The 23,009-nt window shown below is 39.6% G+C and overlaps 1 protein-coding gene across 2 annotated transcripts; it reads left to right on the forward strand.

Annotated features, from left to right (window-relative positions):
* On the forward strand, positions 1-21,241 carry NUDT4 (nudix hydrolase 4). 2 transcript variants are annotated; one of them, XM_049884069.1, is made up of 5 exons: positions 1-112; positions 13,449-13,559; positions 14,744-14,788; positions 17,358-17,445; positions 18,397-21,241. In XM_049884069.1, the coding sequence occupies exons 1-5, from the start codon at positions 14-16 to the stop codon at positions 18,597-18,599; spliced, it is 546 nt and encodes a 181-aa protein (XP_049740026.1). In that variant the 5' UTR covers positions 1-13; the 3' UTR covers positions 18,600-21,241. The 2 variants fall into 2 exon arrangements, with proteins under 2 accessions (XP_049740026.1, XP_049740027.1); XM_049884070.1 differs by having other exon boundaries at positions 17,361-17,445.
* The last annotated feature ends 1,768 nt before the right edge of the window (positions 21,242-23,009 follow it).

Below are 23,009 nucleotides of genomic sequence, written 5' to 3' on the forward strand. Positions count from 1 at the left end.
AGAGCCCGCCTCTATGATGAAGTTCAAGCCGAACCAGACGCGGACCTATGACCGCGAGGGCTTCAAGAAGCGGGCGGCGTGCCTGTGCTTCCGGAGCGAGGAGGAGGACGAGGTGAGGGCGGCCGGCGCGCACCCTGCCCGCCGCGGGGCGTGGGGGAGGCCGGGCTGTCTGCTCGCCTCCTCGCCCGACCCTCCGTCTGGCTGCAGGGCTGGGAGGGATTAGCCTCCTCCCTCCTCCCTCCCTCCCTCCCTCCTTCCTTCCTTCCTTTCTCTGGGTTGATAGAGAGACAAAGGGGCTCGCCCAGCCCAGCCTTCCTCGTCTCTCTGGGCGATCGGGAGGGCCGGAGGCCTTGACGTTTCCTGGTCCCGGGCCGGTCCCAGGCTGTGTAACCTGCGCCTAGCGGGCGTCACCATCTTAAATGCGAATTGAGCGTAAAGCCAGATAAACCTCGGGTGCTGGCAGACGGGGGTAGAAACGGCCTGAGTGTTGTAGCCCTAAACCTTCTGCCTCTCTTGTTTCGCTTCCATGTTACTGCAGTTTGCGGCTGTGGATTAAATCTAGGCATTTTTATAGAATAGCTAAACAGTCTGCGTGTTTTAAAATACACATTCGGACTAGTTCTGGCAGTTGCACATTTAACTGGACCCATTAGCTCACAAGCGCTTGGCGCAATTATCCTTAATAAGAAAACGCGTTTCCCTCGTTTAAAGTTTTCTGACTGTAAAAAGATGGCTAGTGAAAAATGTAACTTAAAGCACAATAAAAATTAAAAGAAAAATGTAGAATAACCACCAAATGCAGAAGATGGGCTAAAGATGAGCAAAGTTGCCATTTTCAGACAGCAATTTCTAGTACTGGGTGAATTTATCAAGGCATCTTTTTTTTGTTGTTTGGCTTGACCACTGGAAAGGAGCAGTCTTTCTTAATCTAAGGGCAAGCAGTACAGCTTCTGTAATTTACCTGTGTTGGATTGATAGTGAGGGCCTTGAGATTTCCCTGGAGAACAGTTTTTACTTCTTTACACTTATTTAATATGAAAATGGCTCACTGTTTTAAATTGGCTTAGGACAGTAATGATCAATTGGTAGCTGTTCAGAATCATTTAGCATCGTCACCCCTAAAATGACTGGACAGAGGAGGAATTAACATTCAAGGTTCAGCTTCCATAATCATCCGTAGCCAATAAAATAGCAGGCTGAAGCTGGAGACGGGAATTTAATGGCTTCCTTTTTTTTTTTTATTGCTAGTCCCCTAGTTAGAGTCGAGTATGACATAGTGTACACTCTATAGTGGTTTAGTGCCCTTCAGATACTAACAGAAATCAAGTGCTTTACAACGGTGCTCTTCAAACCTTTGTTTTTTTGAAAAGAAACCAAGCCTTTCAGTGCTGGTTGATGCTCAGTCTGGGCCTTTAAATGTTGAAGGTAAATTCTGAAGGCGCTTCCAGAGAAACCTGGTCTGTCTTTGCCATGCCTCTGTTTACTTGGGCTAGCTAGAACCCAGAAGGGTTTTTGCTGTTTACAAAGTAACAAAGTCAACAAGCCTTAAGTACCCTCAATTTAAAAAAAAAAAAAAAAAAGATTAAAAAGCCCCTGAGGGAAGGATCACAATAGGGCAAAGCAAATTATGACTGTAATAGCCGTAAATGATTAAGATAGGTCAAGGATCTTGTCTGACTTCACCTTTGTGTAATCATTCTTTGTTGAGTGCTTACAATGGGCTAGACATTTTTGGAATACCTTTGTGTTTTATTACATTTAATCCTCATAACTGTGTGAGGTAGTGCTGGTTACTCTCATTTTATAGGCTCAGAGAATAAGTACTGTGCCCAAATGACACAACCAGTAGTGGTAGAGCCAGGATTCAGGGCCCAGTTCCGACTCATGCTGGGCTCTTGGCACCAGGCCCAGCTCATATCAACTGGGTGCTCACTATTTGTTGAGGGAGTGAGATTTTGCGAGGCTCAGTTTGGGAGCTTTTCTGAAAGTGGTGAGTTGGAAATAACTTAAAATTGGAATTCAGGCTTCAAAAAAAACAAAAGTCCCCAGGGAAAAATATGGGTCATGGGAGGAAATTCAAGTGATCTATAATGTGCATATGGTGAAACACAGTCCAAGGAAAGCTGCAGAAATCACTTTAGCATTCCCTTTGTGCTTGGACATTGTTTTTTGTAGCTTCCAGTCTGGCCAAGAGATAAAATGATTAGATAAAATGAAGTAAGGAGCAACTCTGGCTTAGCTCTTGAGAATCTTCACTTCTGTTGGGGACCTATGTATCACTGAGGCTGCGGATAAATGAGCCATCTCTGTTTACAGGACAATTACAGAATAATCTCTACTCGTTAATTTACTGTTTTGCTAAGAATTTGTTTCCATTCCATTGAAATTACATTACTCACCTTCCAAATATAGGGGGTATGGAACCAGCTTAAACCTACCTCTCTAGCTAATAGGTGAGAAATGTTTCCCCCTTCTGAGTTAGGAACACGTAGATCTTGGTTGAGAAATCTAAGTGTATGTTTTATTTTTAAAATGGGATGTTTATAGAGAGTAAAATGTGATAGAGAGGCAATTGTTCTTTGACCGCCTAAAAGCTCTGCAGTGCTCAGATCTTGGTCTCCATGTACTGAAGGAATTCACAGTAAGCCCTTAAGGATTCGCTGTAGGGAAGAAGGTTATTCTAACAGCAGTCTTTCCTTTTTGGGGTGGGGTGGTTTTATACATTCCCATTTTTATCTTTTTTGCCCTATGAGGTATGTTACTAGTTATACAGGAAGAAATTGGGTGGTAGAAGTAACTTGCCCCAGGGTCACAGAAGTTGGCAAATCTTTTTGAGCCTTTGTTTCAAAATCCTAGTTTCACTCGGTAACATTGCCTCTCCAGCTATTTATTTCTGTGAGCAACCACCCTTTGTTTTGGCAGTTAGGCTTCCAGACAAGCCCATAAATAATCGTGCCATAGAGTAGCTGGAGTAGTGTGCTTTTGCGGTGAAAGATGACAATACCTTTGCAAACAGGTAACCAGAAACAGGCTCTGTTCGACATACTGGAGTATGTGATAGTTTAAACAGAAACCCATTACTATCAAGTCTGTTCCCACTCTTGGCAAGTCCAGGTGAGAGTAGAACTGCTCCATAGGGTTTTCTTGGCTTTAGTCTTTATGGAAGCAGTTCACCAGGCCTTTGGGTGCGTTTGAACCATCAACCTTTAGGTTAGCAGCTGATCAAAAAGGATGCAGTGAAAATTGTCAGCCCCTAAGGAGCATATTCTATAGTGAGAGATTAGACAGATGACTGATACAAAGGGAAGTAGAGGCATAAGGTGAAAGTGTGCAGGTGCTCTGGGGTTAAGATCCAATGTGAACCACTTGGAGTAGGATTTCAATGAGAGGGAACGCAGCAATCAGGCGTTACAGGTAGAGCCAGACTGGGGAGTCGCTTGGGATTTTGGTGTACGCTGTAGTCTAGTTGGGCAGCAGCTTAGGGTAGTATAGAACAAATTGAAAAATAGTACCTTAAATGTAGGGCTCAGAAGTTGTTGATAGGCAAGGAAAGAACTCTTAGTTTAGAATAAGGAACGTTTAGGTTTTAGATGTATTCAAGCTTGAGCCTTATCTGGCAGCAAAATGGGATAGACAGCTAAGTGGAGAGGTAGAAATGTCTTTATTGTGAGTGGTATCCAGACACAGTTGCAAGAGACAGGTATTGATAATTGGTCATAAGAACTGACCACTACTCTTCCACGGGACTTGTTGCTCTAATTAGCTTTTAAGCTCCCTGAGCCAGCGGCTGCATCTTCTGGCTGCATCTTCTGGCTGCATCTTCTGGCTGCATCTTCTGGCTGCATCTTCTGGCTGCATCTTCTACACATGGCCTACTACAGGACAGAATGTATATTCCTGAAAAATCTTGAGTTCTCGAAAATCATGCACAAAAACTAAGAGTTGGTGGAGAAAGTAGAATCTAAAAACCAGAGTTCTAATAAACAACAATCCTAATAAACGTTAGTTCAGTTATATCAGCCGTTTTCAGTATTATGGAACCCAGGTAGCGCAGTAGTTAAGTGCTCAGCTGCTAACCAAAAAGGTCAGCAGTTCAAATCCACCAGCTGCTCTTTGGAAACCGTATGGGGCAGTTCCACTCTGTCCTATAGGTCACTATGAGTCGGAATCAACTCGAAGGCAGTGGGTATGGTGTTCCCCCCAGCCCCGATATTATACCCTGTGGTTTATACTTACATAAATATTTAAGTCCTCAAAGATACTTACTTTTCATTGAGACCATTTTCATCAAAATTAAATACTACCCAGAGGCAGCCTCTTTTAAACAAGGAAATGTGACCAGTTTCTTCATCTGCACCTGCAGCTTTCCCAAACGCTTTAATCTGTAGAAAGTGAAGGGCTTCTTTAGGCTGCTGAACCGGCCACTTCTTCAGGGGAAGGCACTTCTGTAGAACTTGCATATGTTTTTTTCTTAATCTTGGTGTATTGTCAAGGCTTTCTCTAATTGTGAAAAAACTTACTCCATCACTTCAAAACATTAACACGCTGGGGGAAAAGTCCTGATCAACTCGATTTACCATTACTAACATACTTCTGCCAATCCCTTATGATTTCATTTGTATTAAACACATTGTACAGAATGAACTATTGTCTCTAATTCTCCTATAGAATTGTGCCTTTGTACTTCAAAATAATAGCACTAACTTCCTTAATAGCAGTAGCTGATTAGTGTATTTCATAACCTTTTAAAATGTCTGTTTATACCTAGTGGATATTCTTAATGTGCTTCTAGCCTAATTTTGGCCAAATTTCTATGAAGCACATAGTTTACTATAGTAGAGGTACGTTAACTAGTCTAAGCGTTCGTGATGTCCTGGTTCCTGATACTATGAAAAAGGGACAAGCCAAAAAAAAAGCTTCTAAATAGCTAAGATTCGTAAAATAAATCTCTTCATTCTTAGATTTAGGAATCACTCGATGGGTTCTTTGGATAACTTTGCTCCTTTTCTGGAACAGAAGTGGCAGTCTCTAGTGACTAGCTGTTCCCAGAGGCCAGGCTTTGACTTGTAAAGGAGAAAGCTGAAACACAAATGGCAATTTGGGGCCATTTGGTATATAGGGAATTAACGATCCCATGTACCCCCAACCTCTGGAGGCATGATGGCATTACTTAGAACTTGAAAAGCATTTTTGTTTGTTTGTTTACATGCTATTTACTTCCCATTAAAGGGGACTCAGTGGGTGAAACAGGGTGTAGTCTATACCTATAGATGGTTCCCAATTCAGACAAGCTTTCATCCAGCTAGACTCACTCAGCAAGGTCTGCTTCCGTGTAGACAGCTATCATACATTGCTCTTTAAAGCTACAAAATATTTCTGTCCCAAGTGCTTAAAACAGGCATCTAGTAATCAAAGAGAAAAACAAGTGTGAGAAGTCAGTTTTCAACAATGCCAGGTGGTGAATGGTGTTTTATTTAGATAATTGTTCAGTATATGGGGGGGGTACAGTCTGATAATCTAAGAGGAGGAATGCTTATGTGAAGGTGGTCAGGTCGAATCCATTAAAAAAAATGGCTTCACTTTTCACTGCTCTACCACCTTTGGCTTTGGGGTTTGAATGTGATTAGGGCTGATTTTGTAACCCGTTTAGCATCCTTTTTACACATGTTTCCTTTAGTCTTAGCTTATCTGAAAGGTTGAATATCTACCTTTATTTCTGTCATCTGGTCAGTAATGTAACAAGTTATCTTCTTGATGGATGTATAAAAACTGATGCTCAGAAAAGCAGTTGTAAAGGAACTTAAAACTTGTGAAGACCATGTATAGATTTGTCAGCTGTTGTTTCGTTTGCCGATGAAGCTTTCATAACCCATCTGTTACTTCGGTAATACCAATTTTCAAAAATTTTAGAGCATTGATTAGCATACTAACTGTATCATAGACCTAATAGACTGGAGATGTTACAGAAATATTTAGATGGCTGTAAGTATGTTTCGGGGGAGGTGGGTATTGAGTAATAATGCTTGGTGACATGGTTCTGTATATTTAGAGTCTTTTAGAGTTTGCAGATGGGATCTAGGAGCAGGCTGCCCATTATCTGAAATAGATTGAACTGCAGGAAAAATGCTGTTATTGGGTTTATTTCATAAATGACTTCACAAAAAAAATCCTTTACCATGAACTGTGCTGTCTTGATTTTAGATTTCTACATGTGTAGATTATTATTTTACTTTGCCCACAGACTTAGTAGAAAAGATAAAATGAAGTTGGGAACGTGAGTATGTACCTAGTAAAAAACACGGCTTAGTACTAGTATCCCAAGTTCATTGTGTAAAAAATAAAATTTCAGTTCTTTACTGGACATTTTTTCATCAGTCTCAGAAGTGAATTAATAGGCGTCTTTGTGGAAAACTTTAAATGTGTAGGGTTAGAGAAGTGTATTGTCTCCGAGTGTTTAATGTTGGAAAGCTACAATTAATTACATCAAATCTTTTTATCTTGCTTGGAAAACTCTTAACTAGATGAATGTTGTTCTTAGGTGCTGTTGAGTTGATTTTTGACTCACAGTGACCCCATGTTACAGACTAGAACTGCTGCATAGGGTGTTCTGGGCTGTAATCTTCACGAGAGCAGATTGCCAGGTCTTGCATGGAGCAGCTGGGTGGGTTCAAACTGCCAACGTTTTGGTTAGCAGAATAGCTAAAGTGTAACTTGTTACTGATTTTGGCCTCGGGAAGACAAATTAATAGACTATAATTTTTGGAGGGCTTTTTATAAAAGTATTCTTAAAGCTGAATTGCTTTAGTAATGCTAAGTAATAGTAGTCCAGAAAAATCTAGATAGGTAGTTTCTATCTTCAGCTAATTCCGAGCAACTGCATCAGAAAGACAGTTTTAATTCTTGTTGGTCTCTTCATGGTTCTGGAGTGATAATGTGTTGCTGCTGTGCAACACACTATTCCCCCCGCCCCATCCATCTTTTGATCTTTCATAACCCTAGGCTTTTCAACTTGGTGAAACCCATTTCTAGAAAGAGAAATGGTCATATGTCTATAAAACTGCAAAATTCTGTGTGAACATAAAATTGGCTGTCATATACTTAGTCTTGTCTGATTCTTGTAACAACCTTCTGAAATAGAGCAGGTGGGCGGGGTGCTGAGGGATACGTAGGTGCTTAGAAGATACTTAAAAGAGATTGATGCTCTGGGTTCATCTTTATCTCAACCCTCTTTTTTTTTCTGTCTAAACAGTCATTTTGTCTTCTTTTTCGCCTACTTAAAATATAAAACATCCTCCAAAGTGATAGCAACTTTTCATTAACTGTATTGGTCTGGTGTTGGGGTGATTAATGTGCTTCCATAGTCTTTTCTCCAGGGCTTCAAAGGTTCTGGTTGGAACCTCTGCTGAGGATTTAGGTTTCCAACAAGTTCCCAGGAAGTTATGCATAAGAATCGCCTGAGGGTCTTGTTAAAAGTGTATCTGGGGTGGAAATGCAGATTCTCAGCATGGAACCTGTTAAGAAGCCCTGCTTTTCTCCTGTACCAGTTAAATCACTGGATTGCCTTGCCATCCCACTAGATGGCATCAAGTGAAAACCTGTTAACTCGTTGCAGTATGGGGAGGTGGGGCCTGTTTTAATTGCCTTTTTCTCCGCTCATGCTAGTGAATGCATTTCTCCCTCCCTTGCAGACCTGTGCGGTAGTCCTGTCTATTCTCTAGTCGTCTATGAAGTCGTCTAGTCATCTGTCCGTTGGTTCTTCTCTTTCTTAATCACCCCCTTACCCCAGTGTGGCCTTGCATTCATTTGAACTCTGGAATGAACTACTTGAGATAAGCAGACAAGTACCTAATGAAAGAGTCTGGTTTTCAAGTCTGTACCCTCACCAAAGGATGTATATTACCAAGTCTTCTTTCTTAAGCTAGTAGTTTAGATGTCCATCATTTCTATACCATGGATATTAATCACTCATTTAAGATGGTAATTTTTTGGGAAAGATACCACTGAGGTTAATGGTGTGACCAAATTTAATCTTTTGGGAATGTCTTGGCTTAGGTTAAATCACTTGTTCAAAATTTATATAGGCCTGTTGTTTATATGGGAGCCCTGGTGGCACAGACTGAAAGCTCGGTTGCTACAGCCGTTCGGATCCACCAGGCGATCCTTGGAAACCCTGTGGGACAGTTCTGCTCTGTCCTATAGGGTCATTATGAGTAAGAATTCACATGACAGCAACTGTTTTGGTTTTGGGTATTGTCTATATGGAGTCCTGGTGGCGCAGTGACTCAGGGCTTGGCTGCTAACCCAAAGGTCAGCAGTTCAAATCTACCAGCTGCTCCTTGGAAACCCTGTGGGGCAGTTCTACTCTGTCCTATAGGGTCGGTATAAGTCAGAATTGACTCAGTGGCAATGGGTTTGGATTTGGTTTTATTGTCTATATAGATTTATGTGGATCTATATTTTCTGCCACAAATATTGAGCCCATGTGATTTTCTCTATTCTTCCACCCCACCTCCAAGAACGTAAGCTCTTTGAGGGAAAGGCCTATGGCCTGCATTCATCTTGCCATCCTATACAGTTCTTGTTCAATATTAAAAAACCTGTAAATATGGAACAAAACCCAACAATTTATTTCCCGAAAATGCTTCTGCTTAATCTGAAAAGTTTATGCTAAATTACAGTGTAAGTTCAATAGACGTTAGACTATCCACTACCCATCTAGAGACTAAAGATTGTAAAGACAAAAGTGAATGGATGTAGTTAGAATGTCATGTACATGATACTTCTTTCCTACTAGCCTGTTTTCATGATTGATTTCCTTTGGAAAGAGCTTTACGGTGGTAATGCAGTTAAATGTTTTACCTAGCCTGAACTGGGGATGTGTGTTTAAGATGCTCTAATTCAGTCTTGTCCAATACATACCCATATGTGGCTATTGAGCACTTGAAATGTGACTAGTGGACTGAGGAACTGAATTTTTTTTAATTTTACTTAATCTTAAATTCAGCCACATGATGCTAGTAGCTACTGTATTAGACATTGCAGCTCCAGAGCCTTTTAAAAGCATAAAAAGTCCAAAAGTAACAAGGTTCAGGACAGGCTGTGGGATTATTGGCAGATGAAGGCATGTATGGGCTCAGTTCAGTCTGCAGGTCTGTCACTTGAGATAAGCAGAGAAGTACCTAATGAAACAGTCCGGTTTTCACATCTGTACCCTCATCAAAGGATGGCTATTATCAAGTCTCCTTTCTTAAGCTAGTAATTTAGATGCCAGTCAATTATGTACCACAGATATTAATTACTCGTTGAAGTAGATCTTTTTTTTTTTTAAAGATACCATCCAAGTTAATAGTTTGATGGAATTTAATATTTTTTGCTTGATAAATTAGATTATTGTACAGAATTTGTCCAATATTTATATAGATCTGTTGTCATTAGGAGGAGCCCTAGTGGCGCAATGGTTAAGCACTTGGCTGCTAACCAAAAGGTTTGGTGGTTCAAACCCACCAGCTACCCTGAGGGAGAAAGATGTGGCAGTCTGTTTCCGTAAAGAGTACAGCTTTGGAAACCCTACAGGGCAGTTCTACTCTGCCCTATAGGGTTGCTATGATTCAAAATTGACTCAACAGCAATGTGTTATGGGTAGGCCATTAGACTTTCTAAAAAATAGTTATGAAAGGGAAATGTTGACACCTACCGGTGTTCCATGTCACTGACTTTTGAACGAAAAATTTTGTCGTATGTTAATCGTGTCCTGTTGATTAATGTTTGGCTTTAAATCTGAAGCTTAAGTGTTAGTTCAGAAAAGTAGACACAGTCTATATTAATGGATTTTTCAACATTATTAACCTTATGTAATTTAGCTTTTAAAGACTACCTTGGGCAGCTGAGAATGGAACAGTCATTCAACTAGATATATGACACTTTGAATTTCATTTTTTCAGGATGCAAATATTTTGAATGTAGATGGTTTTGAAACTCAGTGTTTACTAAATGAGGATGTACTTTTCCTGTGGCTAGCCACCTGCACCCATCCTGTCCTGTTATCAAGGTAATCAAAGGAAGTTGCTTAGAGATCATAGAATTATGTATTAAGAATTTAATCCAGTCCATAGAAACCAGATTATCCTTATCCTACACCTAGTGACCTGAAAAAAGACCAGTAGTTGCCACTACTCTTCTTCTATTGACATGAGATGTAATGCTTTTGTACCTTAAACATTTTTATTTTACCTTAAAAACTTAGTTCGTTTGCCAGTCTTGATATGGGGCCAAGACCTTTGAATACCATAAACCTTTGGTAAGCTTTTTTTTTTTTTTTTTAAATAAAATACAAAGGTGAAATCTGATTGACAGTTGTTTAAAGTAAAGTTGAACTTAGAGGTGCTTGCTGAATCTTTCTGGGTTCATTTCTTTTTTCCAGTCTTCTACAGTAGTCTCATCCATACTTTAATTTCATAGCAGTTTTTAATAATCCACCTTTAATGAATCTTTACAGAACTTTCAAGTTAGTCTTTTTGATATACTCTGTTCTGCCGTCATTTCATCCATTAAATCTCAGTAATTATAATACAGGTATAGCTGGCATAATTTGGGAACAAGCCTAATTCTTAGCTAGGATGATGTAACTCCCTTGAGTAGGAGAGCAGAAGAGCTAGTAAGGGCCAAGAGTGTTAAGTCTAAAGCATTTACATTTACTACTCATTAACACTCAACAATCCTATGAAGGTACTTAATTTTTACAGATAAGGAAACTGGAGCACTGAAAGGTAGCTTATTAGCCCATCATTTTGTGCATCAAGGAATGAAACACGCTGTGGTTATAATCTGCACAGTTTCAGATTCAAGTTCAAATCTATATTTTCTGATACTTACTAGAGCTACCTGCTGTGGCTTTTTAGTTTCTAATTTTGATGCTTAAGTCCTTTTTGCTAATACTTAAGAAACCTTGAACCTAAGGCTATCTTAAATTCTGTTTTACCAAAATCACTATATATGGATAAAAGGTCGGATGCTAACGCTGTGGGGCAATTCTGCTCTGTCCTCTAGGATCACTAGGAGTTGGAACTGACTTGATGGCAGTGGATTTGTTTTTTTTGTTTGTTTGTTTGGTACCCTCAAAGACAGCCATCGGTATTTTAGCTAAGGTTTTGTCAACTTTGTATTGATTTACGGTGCTTTCTCTGGATTTGCCATTGTCCTGCCAGTTATTCACTGGAAAAAATAATGACGGTGGGAAGCAGTAGACTCATGTCCAGATAAAGAATGATGAGAACAGTGCTCAGAGAACTTAAGCACTAATTGATCACTGCTGTGAGGTGATAGCATGTCTGTAGGCAAAGGTGTGCAGCTTTTCTATCAAATTGACTGGGAGGAGCCCTGGTGGCATAGTAGTTAAAGAGCTCAGCTGCTTGCTAACCAAAAGGTAGCAGTTTGAATCCACCAGCTGCTCCTTGGGAGCCCTACGGGGCAGTTCTACTCTGTCCTCTAGGGTTGCTATGAGTTGGAATCAAATTGAGGGCAAGGGGTTATATGCCTGGGTAGATATTCCCTTGGAGTCCCTGGGTGGTGCTAACAGTTAAAGTGCACAACTGTTAACAAAAAGGTTGGAGGTTCGCGTCTACCCAGAGGCACCTTGGAAGCACCTTGGAAGAAAGGCCAGAGGATCTACTTCTGAAAAGTCAGCCATTGAAAACCCTTTGGAGCACAGTTCTATTCTGACACACAATGGGGTTGGCCATGAATCTGAATCTGAGTTAATGGCAACTGGCTTAGTTATTCCTTTATATTCCAACCCAAAGTTTTTTTTTGTGGGGGGGGGCAGGATGTGGGAATAGCAGATCTGTTAACCTGGAGCTTTCTGGTAGGGGAAGGTTGAGATCCTGGCAGCTGACTTAAGTAGAAGGGGAATCCTGTTCTGGCAGTGAACTTGTAAGAGCCAGCCATTGCTCTCTGGCAGTGGAGAGGGAGCTGGGCAGATAGAACTGCTGGCACACACGTCAGAGAAAATCCTCAAAAATTGTTTACTTGAAGGCAGTATGCCAAGATAATTTTGCTAATGTTTTTGCCTAAGTTGGCTAAGGCACCTACTACCTTCCTAAACATCATTTGGTCACTTACCATAGCCTATTTTTACCTTGGTGAATTTCAACCTAACTTACCCCACAAATTTTCTTTTATGATACATATATAATACCTGTTTTCAAGAGATGAGTTAATCTCTAGAATATTCCTCTATGATACATAGAGTTTTTTTTCCTTTACAAAGGCTTGCACACTTCAAACTTAATGCTGTTCTAGATCAGGGGTCCACAGACTTTGCCTATAAAGGGCCAGCTACATATTTTACGCTTTATAAGCCATATGGGGAAACTCTGGCAGTGTAGTGGTTAAGTGCTACGGCTGCTAACCAAAAGGTTGGCAGTTCAAATCCACCAGGCGCTCCTTGGAAGCTCTATGGTGCAGTCCTACTGTGTCCTATAGGGTCACTATGAGTCAGAATCGACTCTACGGCAGTGGGTTTAGTTTTGGTTTTAAGCCATATGGTCTCTGTCACAGCTACTCAGTTCTGCTGTTGCAGCACAAAAGCAGCTGTGGACAATCAGCAAATGAATGACTGACTATATTCTAATAAAATTCTATTTATGGGCACTAATTTGAATTTCATAAAATTAAGAAATGTAAAGATCAATCTTAGCTCACAGGCTGTACAAAAACAGGTAGCGCACAGTTTGCCAACTCTTGTTCTAGATCATAAATTACAGCTGCCTGTTATCAAAACTCAGTGGCTTTTGCGTATTTACATAGGTTTGGAATATGAAAGCACCCACTTTTCACCTAATCATAAATGTGATAATAACAAGCACTCACTCTGTACCAAGCACTGGCTTTATATGCATTTCTTTACTCTTTATCCCATAGCGTCTGTTATCTTCTGAGTAGTCTTAAATCATGTTATAGGTGAGGGAACTGGCTTGGAGAGGGTGACTTGGCTATCATCACAAAGAATAGCTAATGAAAGATTCCATAACTTCACAGTAACTGATGTGACCACAGACCTCAGTGCATGTAACTCTGGGGGTAGTAAACTAAGTCTCTGCTTTCATCCTTTCTTAGTATCCAAGAATTAGAGAGTTTTATTAAATTGAATCTGATAGTTTAAATGAGTTTACTAGGCACGGAATGATTTAGTAATGGGATCATGCTGTTACTGCATTCTAATTTCAGAACAGTGCTTACAAAGGCTATCAGTTGCTTTTATGGTATAATGTGTGCCCCTAATAATTGTAACAAAACACACACACATAGATTAATCTGGAAGAGATAACCTTGCAAAGTATGAGATTGAGTTTATGACTGTTGTTTATACCCCCAAAGCGCTTCTCAGTTCAGGCTGGACAGCCAGAGCTAAGCCAGAGTTGAAAGGGTTGTAACACTGGGTCTTCTTGCAGGTGCTGCTGGTGAGTAGCAGTCGGTATCCAGACCAATGGATTGTCCCAGGAGGCGGAATGGAGCCCGAGGAGGAGCCTGGTGGTGCTGCCGTGAGGGAGGTTTATGAAGAGGTGAGACGAATAGTAGGTGGTTTGTTCTCCTTCACACAAACGGAATTTGGTATTTTATAGGAAAATCTTCTATCTGATGTTTACAAACAAGGCATTTTGCTATGTAACATGGAGGAGATGGCAAGAAGATGGACAGATCACATGGGCGCTTTTGTTTGATGTAATGTTTTTAAGCATGTGACTATAGCTAGCATTTTTCCTAAACAGATTTTTTTTTCAACCTTGTAAAATGGGCTAAAATTTAATGTGGAAGACCCCTGGAATTGCGTAACATGATGACCTTACTTCAGAGTAAGATTAGTATTACACTGAGCAAGAATGCTCAGAAACATGAATCAAGTGTATAATTGGTTCTTATTCAAGTGAATGAGAAGCACATTGCTTTTATTTTTTTACCTGTTTTGTCTTAAAGTTCATTAAAATTGGCACTTGTGCACAAAAGCATATGTGGGCTGCTTGTCTTCTTGTGGTTGGTAAGTGATGGACAGAACATGCTTTTATGCACAGGCAACAGACCGTACATCAAGTGCCATCAGAAGTTATTGAATAACGGTTACGGTATAAATGAGAAGTGACTGTGGTGTATACTACCAAAGGTTTCAAAGCGTCTTGAAGGATGAGTGCCTTCCTGAGCAAAGAACACTGAGTAGAGGAAGCAGCATGTAGCAGTCTATTAGTCTGTAGTGTGGATTTGAGCGGGATGCACACTGAAGTTCCAGCCCTTCTATTACAGTGCTAGGTGTATGAGGATTTTGCAGTAGAAGGGTAGCATGTAGAAAGAGTTGAAGCTCCTGAGCCGTGGGAAAAGAAGAAAGGAGAAAGACAGGCCTTTAAGAAGCGGGAATGAAGGGAGAGACTATTCATACAGAAAGTCTGTTTTCATTCATGAATTTTTTCCTAAATTGGTAGAAAGTCTAATTTCCATCAGTCTTTGCCATTTCTTATAAAATAAATGACAGATCTGATCAATGGGACGTTAACATGAGGAACAAATTAAGGAATGCTTTATGGCAAGCCACACATTGTGAATCTTGGCACAGCTAAGAAAAACTTCACAGAAGCAAGAAGATAGTAGCTTGGGGTGGGCCTGTTGTATTTAGACTAAAAAATCTAAATAGCCAGAATATAAACTTTGGTTATTATGAAAAGGTAAAACTTAGCGGTTTTTTTTTTTTTTTTAATAGGCTGGAGTCAAAGGAAAATTAGGCAGACTCCTGGGCGTATTCGAGGTAAGTTACCAAAGTAATCCTCAACTTGCTGATAATAGAGTTAATGATACCTTCCAAGCCACCCAGGTAATCTGTCAGGATCCTGATTTTATCAGTAGGCAAGTAAGTCATAAGAATTAGGAGGGAGGTAAGTAAAAGCTACTTAACTTTTTCATATACCATTGGTTGTATACAATTTCATACATCATAATGGTAGTAAATACTTCCGTATGACAATTCAGTGGAGCAAATGTAGAAAGATTTATCTCTTAGTTCACCATATACTGTTTAGGTATATAGAGAGAGAGAGAGAGACTTTTTAGGAGGTGCATTACCTTTAAAAACAAAACCCGTTGTCATCGAGTCTATTCTGACTCATAACAAACTTAGAGGACAGAGTAAAACTGCCCCATAGGGTTTCCAGGGAGCCGCTGGTGGATTTGAACCACTGACCTTTTGATTAGTAGTCGTAGCTCTCAACCACTGTGCCATCAGGGCTCCACAGTACCTTTAGCATCACCTAAAGGTCTCAGGTCTCTTATGGGGATTGTCTGGAAAAATCTTACCCATTCCCTTCAGCATGTAACATCAGGTGATAGGCACAATGACTTTATCATTAAAAGGACTGTAGATTAAAAAAAAAAAACTCATGTACATGGAGTAGATGCTAACATAACAGAATTTTGTTCCATATAACCCCTTACTACTGAGGGCAGAGTGGAATTTATAGGGAAGGAATTGGAAGTGATAGGTATTCTATGGAAGAGAGAAAAAAAATGAAGTAAGGTCATGAGACCCAAGCTATTTTCAAATATATTTTCATCCAAGATTCAGACCTAGATACACAACATTCAAGAAGCAGTGATTTTTACTGGTTTCTTTTGTCTTTTTTTTCCAAGATGCTGTTTAAGGGTGAGCTCAGTCCTCCTAAAGGAGCCCTCGTGGCACAGTGCTTAAAGCACTTGGCTGCTAACTAGAAGGTCAGCAGCTTGAACCAACCCAGCGTCTTAGCGATCCACTCCCGTTAAAGATTACAGCCTAGAAAACCCTATGGGGCAGTTCTACTCTGCCACTTGGGGTCTCTATGAATCAGAATTGACTGGATGGCAACAGGTTTAATGGGTCAGTCCTTCTGGTAGAACCATATAAATTTTTATTTTTAAAACTTTTTATAATAATTCAGGAAAAAAAGACCCAATTTTTATGAAACTTGGTAGAATTGATGACTCCCACTAGAATAACCGTTAGGAGTAAAGTCTTTACTCAACCTTTTTCCAAATTCAGTACTAGCTTACCCAGTTAAACAGCACCATCTTCTGGTTAAACTGAAAAACATATTGAGGGTTTTCTGCAATCCAGAATAGCCATGGAACAACAGCACATTTTCTTAATAAGCTGACAAGGCTTTTGAAGAAAACATCTCAAATTATAAATAATGGTTGTGTAACACAGGTAAGGTAATAATAGTATCAAGTGCTTGACAAATGCTATTTAAGTTCATAGTATCTGAACAGAAAGTATCAGTCAGTGTATCTTTCCCTTTAGAAAATGTGAGGGAAAATTAGAATTATCTTGCCATTCACCAGTGAATTTAATGAATTTGTGAATATGGCTTAATAAATGTATTCATTTACCAGACATAGAGATCAGACAACGGATTCTTAAAAACAATGAAAATACATGTGTCTGAAGGTCTTGTTGTTAGGTGCCGTCGAGTCGGTTCTGACTCTTAGCGACCTCATGCACAACAGAACGAAACACTGCCTGGTCCTGTGCCATCCTTACAATCGTTGCTGAAGGTCTTAGATTATAGAAAACGAAACGTGGGTCCCTTCATTTTCATCCAAAGGCCAACTTGTGTTTAGTTTTAAACCTATAGACGAGGTGGCAATTTTAAATGGGTAAAAATTGAGTTTGTAACATATAGAATGAAAAGATAATCCAGCAGTGGACTAACCGGGTATTTTCAACCCTTGCTATGCCTAGTTCACCTGGGGAGCTTTAAAAATACCGATACTTAGACCTCATCCCAGACCATTCAGTTGGTACCTTTTAAACAATCATTAATCCCTGGGCAATCTAATGCTCCCCAGTCTAAGATGTTAGTAGAGCTGTGTTTGTTCTGCATCTCAATAAAGGAATGTTCTAAAGAAACAGCAGCTGTTTGCCCTACAGAAGCCCCGAAGGAAGCAGTTTTCTGTAGCTTGGAAAGGCTGCCAGGATTAGGCCCAGGGGATACAACCTAGGATAAAACTGCAGGAATGCAGCTCTTCCTTTAGTGTAGAGTCCGTTCAAATCCTAAGGTTTTCTTTATGAAAATACCTTGCCAAATGAACAGAAATCAAACAAAGTGCTAGAAGTTTAGTATTGGGGGCTAATTTCACCGTTAGGTAGCGAAGGAAGCCCCAATTCTAGTCTCCTGTCTTCTTAACTTTTAAGTGTTTTGTCTTGGCGTAAGTTCACTTCTGTGCCACAGCGTTGGCAGATACACTATGCTGATGAGCAGTAAGGCACGCTGGTTGCTTCGCCCTTGAAAATGCGTACATGGCTAGCTCCTGTAGATTAAAATGCTTTTCTTTTTATATTCAAGCAGAACCAAGACCGAAAGCACAGAACATATGTTTATGTTCTTACAGTCACAGAAATATTAGAAGATTGGGAAGATTCTGTTAACATAGGTAAGTTTCCTTTCCTTTCGCTACCTGAATTCTCTGAATTCAAATAGTACATAACTGCATCACAGTGCGCATCTTATTTTTGATTACCCTTCTTTTGGAGAAAGGAAGATGATACGTATCTCCACATTTGAATGATCTTCAAAATTCTTCCCCAACGTGTAGTTCCTATTTACATATCTTTTATTGTGATGGGCTGTGATGAGTTGCCTGAAAAGTCTCTTGGTGTTTAAGTAGCTTGGCCTCGTTAATCATGTGGGTTTTGGTTAGAGAATTATGGGTATTTCATTATTAGTAACTCTTTAAGTCCAGTCAGTGTACTGGGGTTTTTGTTTTTGTTTTTAAATAACTGGATTTCAGGACTTCATATACATGCTCTTTAATTGAAGGATCTTGTATAGCTCCTAGCTCAGAGTACACTTAAGACATTATGCTGTCTGTGCTTTCTCCTACCTGTTCCTGAGCCCTACGTTTGTTCTTCTCTCCACCCAGATGCACACTTACCAACTGCCCCTGGTGTAGTGAGATAGTGATATTAAAGCAAACTGCCTCAAGCTCTTGTGGTTTTAGTCAGAAACACCTCTTGCTTTGGCAGTTCTGTTTACTTCTCTCATGACTCTCGATTCTCATTTGAATGTCACTTCTTTCTGACCCTTCACTTGTTAACGTGGAATCATAGCACTTTATTTTCCAGTTAATACCTGGCAGTGTTCTATACAATTAGTTCCTGAAATTATTGATGTCCAAATGTTTTCTCTCCCCTCCCAGTGAAAGATTATTAAGTGCCTGACCCTGTCTACTTATTTACCTGTGGGAATAGGACTGTCATAGAGGTCTAAGCCATTTCTAAACAAAGCCATTATTTGTGGGGGACAGAGGGGTACTGTTAATAGGTGACACCTTACTTTCTAAAATTAACTATTGTATAGTTACTAATGTCGTACTGTTTTCTAGGAAGGAAGAGAGAGTGGTTCAAGGTAGAAGATGCCATCAAAGTCCTCCAGTGTCATAAACCCGTACACGCAGAGTATCTGGAAAAACTAAAGTTGGGCTGTTCCCCAACCAATGGAAACTCCTCTGTCCCTTCCCTCCCAGACAATAATGGCTTGTTTGTAACTGCTGCACAGACCTCTGGGTTGCCATCTGGTATAAGATAGAGAGAACCTTGAGACCTCTGCCACCCTGTGCGGTCTCATGGGGAGAGAGGCTTTATTTTCCTCAGCAAACATCTGAATGACCCTTGCAAACTGTCTGAATTTGCCATGCAGGGTTTTCAAACAATTTGCATGTTTTTCAGATGCTTTCAAATCTTCTTTTATAAAATTTAAAAAATAGTGTAAAATATTTTAATAAGCCAAAGCCATGTGGATTTTTTTTTTAAGATGCCTTAACTGTGCCCCCCCCCCCATGTTATTTTGGTTTTTTTTCTTTCTTTCTTTTTTTTTCCAGTTTTTGTCCATTTGACATCAGTCTGTGGTTTGTCAGGTCAGCTTACTGGTGGGTATATTCCCCACCCCACCCCCAAATTGTTCTCTCATTCACAGCAGTAATACATTCACCAAATCCTTCTGTGGTAAGAATTGGTAAAAATGATAATTCCTGGTATTAAAGAAATTTAACATCCATCTCAAAATTTATTTTCACAGGATAATTTTAATTTATAAATTCCACATATAGACTTTTTGTATTGTCCAATAACTCTTTTGACAAAAGATTTAATTTGCTTTTTTCTGGGATTTGTCAACTCATTTGTCTCAATTTCATAACTGGTATTATGTCCCTAATTACCTAATAGCTATTTCCCCTATAACCCAAGAGTAGTTTAACACAAAATACAACCCTGTGGAGTTGGTGGTTTTTAGGGAACTATCGTTAGCAAAATGCACGTAGTAAAATACATCATATCATGAAAACTGTATTCATGGAATTTCTGTGTTCAGTTACCAACTCCCCATTTCAACAGTTTCTGTACAAAATACCTTAGAGCCAAATTTCCTACAACATAAATTGCTTTTAAAATTGTATTTTTTAGTTTTTAAATTTAGTGACACCTCTTTAGGTGAACCTCCCCGTTTACCGGTAACTACAGGATTGGCGTTGAACCTTAAATGCCCAGTCAGTGACCATCACATCACAGTTGAATAAAAATGGCTTTCTTGCAGTTCAGCTGTTACAGGCTAATATCATTAGGGCACCCTTAGAATGTCTCATCTTTCATAGGTTGTCGATAGGTACTATTTATCATATAAGTAACTTTTGGGGCAGTGTAACATAACCCTGAATTGTCTTATAATTGCTTTTATACTCTTAAAATCAAGAATCCCATCTAAACTACATGGGTACCTTTCTCAGACTCCCGCATTTCCCCAGCCAGGTCAGAAATGAGGTGGAAGAAGTCTTTTGGTTAAGATATGAGTGTGGGAGAGTGAAAGATGTTTCTATATGTAGACTTAATTATGCCTTGTGTAAATAGTATAACTGGTGAGTATAAAGTAGAAAATATAGTTAAAACATTCTGTCCTACCGATTGTTAACCCTTTGAAAATATAATTGCTGCTAAAAAATAGTGCTGTTACACTTAAGGAAAATTGGTGCCAGTTTTGAAAATGAGATCTTGTGCCATAAATGCAGCTGAACTAAACACAAACTTTCATTCACAAATTAATGCTGTCAAAGGAATGAGTGAAGTAGAAAATAACTTTTAACCCATGACATAATTTCATCCTAAATTATGTAGTGTGGTGAAATAGGATCATCCAGAATTTTTATATTTTTCTTTGTACAGAGGTAATGTATTCTGGGTGTTTTTTAAAAAGGAAACATTTTAAGTCCCACAAATTGATGCTTTCTATCAATCTTCAATGGACTAAGATTTTTTCCTTAGTAATCTCTTACATTTCTTTAAAAGTTATATACTTTCACAGCAGAGAAACTGGATTGTTTTTGTATATAAGATTGCTTCCACCTGAAATGCTGTCACAAGTACTTGGGGGGGTTTATCTTGTACATGATATTCTTAGAGGTAATAATGCATGATCTTATTTTATAAACTCTTGAACTATGTATTTGACATGTAAAATATGTACAGTATTGATGTCAACCATCTCTTAAAAGTTAGCCTATAAATATTGTTGTATAATTCTCTTTGGTCAGAAACATTTGGACTACGTAGTGCCACTCAGTCAGGATTTTCTTCAGTGCCATTTTGCAAACGGCTGTCATTCAGTCTATGCAACTAGGAAAAAGCCGAGGTCTTCTGCTTGTATAATGCAACAGAATACTTTACAGTTGTCACTTTAAATTTCATACAGAGTGGGTTCTTCACTACTCTTCTAGAACCCAATCAGCAAAACTATAGGAAAAGCCCTAAGGGGATTGCTTTACCGTTAAGAGAGAAAGTTAACAGTATTCAAGCTAAACAGTTGAATCTACTACAGAAACCAATGTCTACTATCTCAAACTTCCAAAGTTTGCAGTGTTGGGACTATCATTTGTGCTTTTTGTGTGGTAGTTGAATAAAATTGGGCAGCCAAATTATTCATTCTCACATGCCTTCCAAGTAAAAAACAAAAAACTTATTGTAAATTAGTCTTACAGATAAAAAATAGAAACTGTTCAGCATGTTTTGTAAACAGGTGACATTTTTCAAGCAGGCACATGCCATTCAATTTTGTCAATCACATGATTATATAAAGCAGCAAGACTGAAGGGGGGGAATGATTGTTGTATACACTTTGAATTGCTTTGCATGGTCTCATTTGAGATAATTGGTGTAAGAATCTTGACTTTTTTTATATTTGGAAACATCGAATAAACATGGAAATAAATTCTTTGTTTTGTTTTTAAACATAATACACAGCAAAACATTATCCCAGAGCAGTAGGTTCAGGGGTTCATCCAGCCACCATGACTCCAGAAAGTCAAGTCCATGAGAATTTGGAATTCTGTACTACATGTTCCCCCTTTTGATCAGGATTCGTCAATAGTCTTTGATCAAAAAGTTTGGTAACAGTAGCTGGGCACCATCCAGTTTTTCTGGTCTCATGGCAAAGGAGGCAGTTGTTCATGGAGGCAATTAGCCATACATTCCACTCCCTCCTCATTCCTGACTGTCCTTCATCCCCTGTTGCTCCAGGTGAGTAGAGACCCGTTTTATCTTGGATTGCCAGTGTCTTGGATGGGCCTTGGAAGCTTTAAGACCCCAGGCACTACACAGTGAACTGGGAGGTAGAACAGAAGCACTAAACATGTTATTAGGCCAGTTAACTGAAATGTCCCAAGAAACCATGACCCTAAATGTCCAAACCAAGGAACCAAACCCCATGAGGTATTTGGTTGTACATAAGCAGCCTCAGCAGATACTCTTGTACAGCTTATTGAAAGCACAGTAATCAACTGTATTGAAAGCACAGTAATCAACTGTGCAACCCTATCTGTAATGCAATTTTTCCATCACCATAAACTGAAACTCAGTGCTCCGTAAGCAGTAACTGCCACCCCTTCTCCTCCGTCCTGCCCTTGGTAACCACTAATAAACTTTGCTCTCTGTATGTTTGCCTCTCGTCTTTTTATATAAGTGAAGTCATACAGCATTTGTCCTTTTGTGATTGACTTATTTCACTCAGCATAATGTGTTCAAGCTCCATACATGTTGTACTGTGTTATCAAGACCATTTCTTCCGAGTAGTACATTGTGTGTGTGTGTGTGTGTGTGTGTGTGTGTGTGTGTGTATATACACCACATTTTGTTTATCCATTCATCTCTTGACAGGCAGGTATGTGCTTCTGACTTTGAAATATATATTTAGGATTATATACCTAAAGGAAATAATCTTTCTGTTAAATGCATTACTTCCTCAACCACGGGCTTATACCGTGTTCAAGCGTTCAACCTGACGGCATACACCCACCAAGTAAAAGTACTGTTCTCCCACTGATGGTCATAATTCTTTTTAGTGCTAAGGTGCACACTTCCATTTCTGATCCTTACTAATGGAACTACAGGGTTAAGGAATTGCCCACCACTACGTAAGCTTAGAGTCCTTATGGTGTAACAGATAAGTGCTTGGCTGCTAACTGAAAGGTTGGCAGTTCAAACTCTCCCAGCCGCATTGCAGGAGAAAGACCCGGTGATCTGCTCCAATGAAGACTACATACAGCCTAGAGAACCCTATGGGGGCAGTTCTGTCACATGGGGTTATTATAAGTAGAAAATCTACTCACAGCACCTAACATCAAGGGTTGCCAGTAGCAGTCCCTGGGTGGCACAAATGGTTAAGTGCTGGACTACTAGTCAGGTTGATTCAAACACAACCAGAGGCACTTTTCAAAAGGTCCCAGACTTGAAAACCCTGTGGATCAGTTCTACACTGCACACGTGGGGTCTCCACGAGGCGGAACTGACTTGATGGCAACTAACCAGTACTCTCCTGATGAATATTTTCCATCTTAACTGCTGCCAGCCTAATGATGTAAGAAAAAAAAAGGCATTAACCACACGATTTTCTTGTGTATTGGCCACTCCCCTCCCTTAATGGGGTTGTGTGTGTTAATTCTGTCACAAATGA

Source organism: Elephas maximus, chromosome 4, assembly GCF_024166365.1.
Source record: "Elephas maximus indicus isolate mEleMax1 chromosome 4, mEleMax1 primary haplotype, whole genome shotgun sequence".
Taxonomy (NCBI): domain Eukaryota; kingdom Metazoa; phylum Chordata; class Mammalia; order Proboscidea; family Elephantidae; genus Elephas; species Elephas maximus.